A 6648-nucleotide genomic window follows, 5' to 3' on the forward strand; every position below is an offset into this window, starting at 1 on the left:
TCTGTGTGGCCCCAGGCCTCGCTGTTCGCTGCTGAGCTGGGCGGCTCTTTGGCCTTGGGGAGGCTCCGCGGGGCCGAGCTGCGTGCCTGCCCAGCCCCGGTCACACCAAGACCAGGGCGTCTCCACCAGTGGTAAACGTGTCACAGAGCAAGGCAGGGGGTTGACGCAGGTGGAGGGCAGAGAGCGTGCTGGAGGAGGCGGCCTGCACGTCTCTCGTGGGCGGGCGGGCCCCGTCCCCCGCAGGAGGGGCCCTCGGGCCGGGTCCCCCGGATCCCTCTCTAGGGAGCAGAGAGGCTCCGGGGACGCAGGCCGCCCACCACCAGGCCCTGGGTTAAGGAGTACATCCGCCTCCCTCTTCTGCCCACAGACACCACTGCCTCCTCCCTCCTCTCCTCCCCTGCCCCCAGACTGGCCACTGCCGCTGACGGTGGCCTGGATGAGGCTGGGGGTCTGCAGGAGCAGAAACGCATCGGCCCATCGGCCTCCCTGTGGCCCAGACGGAGGTGGGCGGCTGGGCTGGCTCGTCCACACTGTGGAGTGAGGAACTGGGCTTCAGACCCCTTCTGCGTGGGCCGTGTTCAGCAAGACCCCCAGGTCTGCAGGGGTCAGGGCGGGGGTGGCCGCTCTCCCCTGGGTTTCCAGGGGTGGACTGAGGACTCCTGAGGGCCCCTAGAGGGGAGTCACTGAGTGCCCCCAGTGGAACAGCTCGGAACGCCGGCTGTTGGCGGCGCCGTGCCCATCGCAGGCCGCCCTCCAGGGCCCCGCCGGGCGGACGGCTGCGGCTCAGCCCTGTCTGGCCAGGAGGCCAGGCTCCCCGTCTGCCTGCTCAGGCCTCTCCCTGAGAGCCATGCCCGACAGCGGCCAGGGCTTCTGCGAGGAAGGACACTTAGGCCGCCTCGCTCGGCTCCCACACGCTGCCCAGGCCCATCTGGGCGGTGGAGGCCTTGAGACAAAGTTCTCACCCTGAGGATCGAGACGAGGGTGGTGGGCGAGGGGGAGCCCGTCCAGGCAAGACGGAGGCAGGGCTGCAGCTAGAGGGCCCCCCGCCCAGCCCACGACACAGGAGGAGCCCCTCCGCTCAGATGGGCCTGGTCTTCCCTCAGGGCCTGGCCGGCCCGCTGCCCTGGGCTCTGGGTCCTGCTCAGACCTCCTCCTCGGGCTGCTCCCCGGGGCGGTGGGGGGCTTCCCTACCCCCACCCCCCCATCTCAATGCTGACCCTCTGAGTCCCAGTCTGCTCCGTGCTACTGACCCCTCCCCAAGCCCGACCAGCCCCATCTTCCCGTCCCCCGTCTGCGCCCCACCCTCCTGCCCCCACCAGCCCTGCATATCCCCCAGTGTGGCCTCCCCCTTCCAGGCCACTCAGCGACACTGTGGGGCAGCCACTCTGATGGCCGATGGCTGGAGGAGCAGCTCTTTCTGCCTAAGAGCTTCTGCTTGTCTTCCTAACGCGTTTCTCACCAGAGAGAGGCTGGGCCGCAGAGGGGCTGGGGCTGGGCGGAGCCCCCAGAACGCCCCGCACCCTGCCCGGCCGGCACCCCTGGGCAACCTGGCCTGGGGCCGGGGGAGGGGCGGGGGAGTGGGCAGGGTGAGCCTGGGCTGGGGGACAGGGCGGGCTGGTCTCCCCGCAGCTCCCCGGAGGGCGGTGTGCTCTGCCCGCGGGCCTTGTGGGAGTCAGCGTGGATCTGGGCGGCTCTGCTCCAGGAGCCTCTTTGCAGTGTTGGGAGCTTCTGCAGGCTGGGCTGGGCTGCGGCTTGGGGGCCCCTCCCCAGACCTCCCAGAAGTCAGGCTGCCGGGACCCTGAGCAGAGTGCAGTTGGGTGGGGGCTTGGGCCTGGCCCTGCTCCGGAGGACCCAAGGTGCGATTTCAGGGCCCAGGAAGCGGTGCCAGGGCAGCTGCGGGGCCCCACAGGGGGAGAAGGCGGCCCCCCGAGGGTGCTGCTGATGGGGGCACACGGCGCCAACCCCTGCCGGGGGCAGCAACTCGGTTCTGCCAGGTCCAGGTGAGGTGGGGCCCTCGCCAGCGACTCCCGCCGGGGAGCCTGCACCGTCTCTCCCCTCCCTTCCCGCCCACGGGCCATGCAGGACGGCGGCCGGGGAGGGGCGGGTGGGGGCATCTCGGGCACCAGGGCTCCCCATGCACGGTCCCGCTCCCGTGGCTCTGCTCGGAGCTTGGCTTGCCTGTGGTCAGCCCTGCAGGCCAGGCCTCCTCTGCCCTCCAGGTGGGGGCTGCGCGCGACGTAGGGAGGCAAGGCCCCTCCTGGCACCCGCTGAAAGTTGAGCCGCCAGTCCTGGGAGCCCAGGCGCGCTCCCTGGTTCTCCGAGGGACAGGCAGGTGGCGTGGCTGAGAGGCCACAGCCCTGACCCGGGAAGGCAGGGTGGCTGCTCTGAGCCCAGGAGGCTGGAGCTGGCCTCTCAGGAGCCCACCCCCAGCCCTGGCATCAGAAGGGGCCCCCAGAAGCTGACCCGGGGCCCCCCTTAGGCTCCTCCCCTCCTCCAGGTCCATCGCGGTACCCGGTGGCTCTGGACGTGACTGGACCAGGCTGTCTGCGGGTCCCGGGAGCACGTGAGCTGCAGGTCAGCAATAAGCAGAGCTGAGGCTGCAGTTTCCGTGGAGCCCGGGGTCTGGGTGTGAGGGGGAACGGGCGTCTGCCCGGGAGGGTAGGCGCTGGCTGCAGGCATGCCAGGGATTGGCCTGGACCTTGGGAGGTCTCAGACGCCATCCGCCTCCTTCTGGCTGGGCGGGTTGGAGCCAAGCCCCAGCCCCGGCTTGATCTCCCTGGGGGCAGTGACGGGTCCCAGCCTCTGCACTGCGTCCCCCGACGCGGCTGGCCCTTCAGAGCCCAGGCTGTCCCCACCCCCGGTGGCCCCTCGCTGACCCACGGCACAGGGCCCTGGCGGATCACACCTGCTTGCTGCTCGGCCGTCAGCAGCGCCGCCCACCGCACCCAGCCTGCGAGAAGGGGCTCCGAGGGAGCTGAAGGGCAGGGGGCATCCCCCCCAGATGCCACCTCACCCCTCAGGCCAGCCCCTCACCCTCCTGATGGCTCACAGCCCTTGGGGCTCCCCCCTTCCAAGATGCTCCTCCCATGAGGGGGTCCCCAGCACGGAGATTTTAAGTGGAAGAGGGGCAGAACCCTGGGTTACCCAGAAACTGCTAGAAAGAACATTCCAGAAAATGCCTGACGGCCTCCTCCCCTCTCCCTGAGCCCTCGCCCGGCTCCCGGACGGGTCCCACGTCCCAGGCTGCCCTGGGGTGGCCAGGTGGAGGGAGGCACGGCGTGGCCACATTCAAGGAGGGAGCGGGGGCCCCGGGCCTGCCACCGGGCACCGCCATGGCTGGCGCGCGGAGGGGCTCAGGACTCCGCCGCGCCCGCCCAGGCCCCAGGGCACAGCTGCTCTGCGACTTAAGGAGGCAAGCTCAGACTCAGGCTGCCCCCAGGCGAGGCCGTCTCTGAGGTTCTGCCCAGACTACGTGGGCCCACTCTCCCCTGGCGACCCCATCTGTGTCTCTGTCCACTCTGTGCCCTGGGCTGGCCTTCGCTGACCCCCGTGATGACCACATCTCCACTTTTTTCCCAGCCCAGGGGCCCAAGGACACTCCCGGCCAGCAGGGCCCAGGGTGGCTCCGCTGCCCCCAGAGAGGCCGAGGTGCTGCAGCGGTCTGCCCCAGAGAGGGGCAGGCAGGGCTCCGGCAGCACGGCCGGCCCCTCACGCCCCCGCCTGTCCCGGCCTCCCTGGGGCGTGACGCTCAGTGTTCGGGCTTCCAGAAGCGTCCAGCCTGGTGGAGGATGGTCGAAGCTAAGCTTGTCTCCTCCCCTGCAGAAGGCCGCGTGGGTGGTCTTTGGGAAGGCGGGGCCTGTGGGCACCACATCCCCTGGGCCACCCCCGAAAGGGCCCCAAAGCCGAGACTGCTCGTGGGGTCTTGTGCCTCCAGGGCCTCAGGGGAGTCTCTGGATTCCGGCGTTTTTCTCTCCTCCGTAACTTGACCGTGTCAGGCCGACCTGAGGGTGCGCAGGGTCCCCTGGTGCTGGCAGGGGCCGCAAGGCGGGCACTCAGGTCTGGGCCCGGGTCCCTGGGCTGGGCACACTGCTGCGGTGGGCGCTTCTGCCGCTCGGGGCCCTGGGGGTGGGAGCCCAGCTCCAAGCAGGGCCTGCAGCCGGGGGGCCCTGGGGGTGGGAGCCCAGCTCCAAGCAGGGCCTGCAGCGGGGGGGCCCTGGGGTGGGAGCCCAGCTCCAAGCAGGGCCTGCAGCAGGGGGGGCCCTGGGGGACGCTGGGCTCTGTCTGGGTCGCCCCCAGCTGCCCGCTCCCCAGGCCCCTGCTAGGTGCTGGCGACAGTGGCCTGTGTGTGAGGAAGGGCCCTGCTCTGCTGGTCCCGAGAGCCCAGGACGGCCAGGAGCGTGCCCAGGCGCGGGGTGGGGCCAGAGAAGGAAGCCTGGACAGCCCCGGAGAGGACGCTCAGGCTCCGGGGGCCCCGCAGTTTGCTCCGCGGCCAGGGCCACCCCGGCGTTGGTCGTTGTGCGGTGCTGCCCGCTCCCCCCGCACCACGCCCACCGTTGGAGAGGACCGGTGGGCACCCACGGCAGCGAAGGACCAGGGCCAGGCCACGACCAGCAGTGAGGGCAGGCAGCCCAGGACTGCGCGCAGAGGTGGGGCCCAGTGTCTCAGGAGAGGGGCACGCCTGGGCCATCTGGGAGCGGACGCCCCGCAGAAACTGGGTGGAGGCTGGAAAGAGACAGGGGTGGGGAGACACACCCTGGAGGGAAGAGGAGGCCTGGGGCAGCGGGTGGGGGCCCCAGGCCGCCCTCTCCTCGCAGTAGGTCCTGCCTCTGCCCTGGAAGCCCCCGCGCCCGGGCTTGGGCCACACCCCTCGGGACAGAGCACTGGTCAGAGGCGCAGGGCCCGGATGCACGACCCCCGCCCCCAGCCCGGCCTCGGGAAGCGCCCGCGGGCCCGCGGGTCCAGGCACAGTGGGCATGCGGTGGGCGTGCACGCGCTTGGGAACGAGTGTGTGCCTGAGAGCATCCTCCTGTGCACACGTGTGCGTGTGTGGGTGTGTGAACAGCGTGTGCTGGTGGCTATCACGGGAAAGGGCAGGAAGCGGGTCGGTGGGGGGGCCTGGATGGGGAGGGGGCCCTGGGGCAGGGGGACCTGGCTGGGGAAGGGGTTCTGGGGGGTCTCGTCCGGGGCGGGGATCTGGACCTATGGGCAAAGACACAGGCCCCGGGTCCGGGGGCAGAGTGCGGCAGGCGTCCTGGGGCTCCTCGCCCCCCACCCCACATTCCTGATGCGCTCAGTGAGGCCTGGTCAGGCCCTCTTTCGCTTGCTGGGTTTCTTCTGAGGCCCTGAGGCCTGGGGTCCACTGTCGGTCCCTCCCCGAAGGACCTCATCCCACCCAAGCGCCTCAGCCCCTCGGGGCTCCTGGGCCCCCACCCCGCCCCCCTCGGCCTCCCGGGGCAGGGTTTGGGCAGGAAGGCAACGTGGTCACAGGTGATGCCCAGGCTCTGGACAAACCTGATGAATTTCCCCCTCAAGTTTGTTCAGCTCTTCCCTCCGCCGTGTGAGCAGGAGAGGTGAGCCCTGGGAAGACCCTCCCTCCAGAGCCCGCCTTCTGCCCTCGGGGACCTGCCCCGACCTCCACGCCGAGCGCTGGGCTGATGCTGACAGCATCTCCTGTCTACTTCCTCCTGCTGGTGAGACTGCTGACCACCGCCCCCTTCTGGGTGTCCCCCAGGCCTCCCCTAGCTGCCCTGTGACCTGGGGAGCAGCTCCAGGTCCTTCCCGGGTGGGGGGCCCACCTTCCAGGCCCGCGGGGACAGGGTGTGGACCCCGTGCTTGCAGGGTGGGGCCGAGTGGAGAGGGGTGGGCAGAGGGAAAGGGGTGAGGCTCCAGGCTGGAGGGGCTTTGGGGAGGGTGTGAAGGTCGGTGAGTGGGGCAGGGAGGCTTGGGCACCTCGGGAAGGATCTTGTGCCCACATGTTTCCCAAAGGGCCGTGCCCCTTGGGGGGGCCTGGTGGATGCTGAAGTCAGGGTGCCCTGGGTGAAGTCGGGGTGCCCTGGGTGAAGTCCCCGTGTCACTGGGCCCACCCTTCTGCCACCAGCCCAGGCCTGGGCACCTCCTCCATCCTGCCGAGCTCCAGCTGAACCCGCCTGGCTTCTCCCCACCAGGGGCAGTCGGCCTTCCCACTTGTCTGTACGGGGGTCACCCCAGGCTGCCCCACCTCTCAGCAGGGGCCCTTGGTGTCCAGCCTCCTCCGAGCAGAGAGCAGTGATGGGAAAGCGATGGTCATCCTTGAGCTTGCAGATGGTTGAGGCCATCCTGAATCAGGCCCGGTCCTCCCTGAAGGAGCTGCCCACCGGGCCAAGGGGGGACCATTGCCTCTGAAACCGCGGGAGCTGGGGCTGGGCCGGGTCCCGGAAGCCCCGTCCACCCCGCCCGGGCGTCCTGGAGCCAGCGACCCTCTCAGCCGGCAGAGCCCTACTGGGGCTGCCCTGAGGTGCCGGCCGGGGCCAGAGGCTCCCCAGGGTTGGCGGGACAGGCCGACCCTGGCCTCCCTGAGCTGAGGCGCAGAGATGGTCCCGCCTCCCTGGGGCTCCACAGGCCCCGTCCGCCTGCCCTCACCCTCTTTCCTCTGTCCCGGCTGCTCCAGGA

The 6648-nt window shown here is 70.6% G+C and overlaps 1 protein-coding gene across 1 annotated transcript; it reads right to left on the minus strand.

Annotated features, from left to right (window-relative positions):
* Positions 1-100: 100 nt before the first annotated feature.
* LOC136163047 (collagen alpha-1(I) chain-like) lies at positions 101-6314 on the minus strand. Its single transcript, XM_065927471.1, has 13 exons — positions 6218-6314; positions 5796-5899; positions 5083-5199; positions 4753-4993; positions 4500-4634; positions 4002-4325; positions 3546-3874; positions 3180-3397; positions 2716-2950; positions 2512-2622; positions 1460-2357; positions 410-530; positions 101-278 (listed from the first exon to the last, which is right to left on the minus strand). Exons 1-13 carry the CDS (start codon positions 6312-6314, stop codon positions 101-103), a joined length of 3108 nt encoding a protein of 1035 aa, XP_065783543.1.
* Between the last annotated feature and the right edge of the window lie 334 nt (positions 6315-6648).

Source organism: Muntiacus reevesi, chromosome 3 (genome assembly GCF_963930625.1).
Source record: "Muntiacus reevesi chromosome 3, mMunRee1.1, whole genome shotgun sequence".
Classification (NCBI taxonomy): Eukaryota; Metazoa; Chordata; class Mammalia; order Artiodactyla; family Cervidae; genus Muntiacus; species Muntiacus reevesi.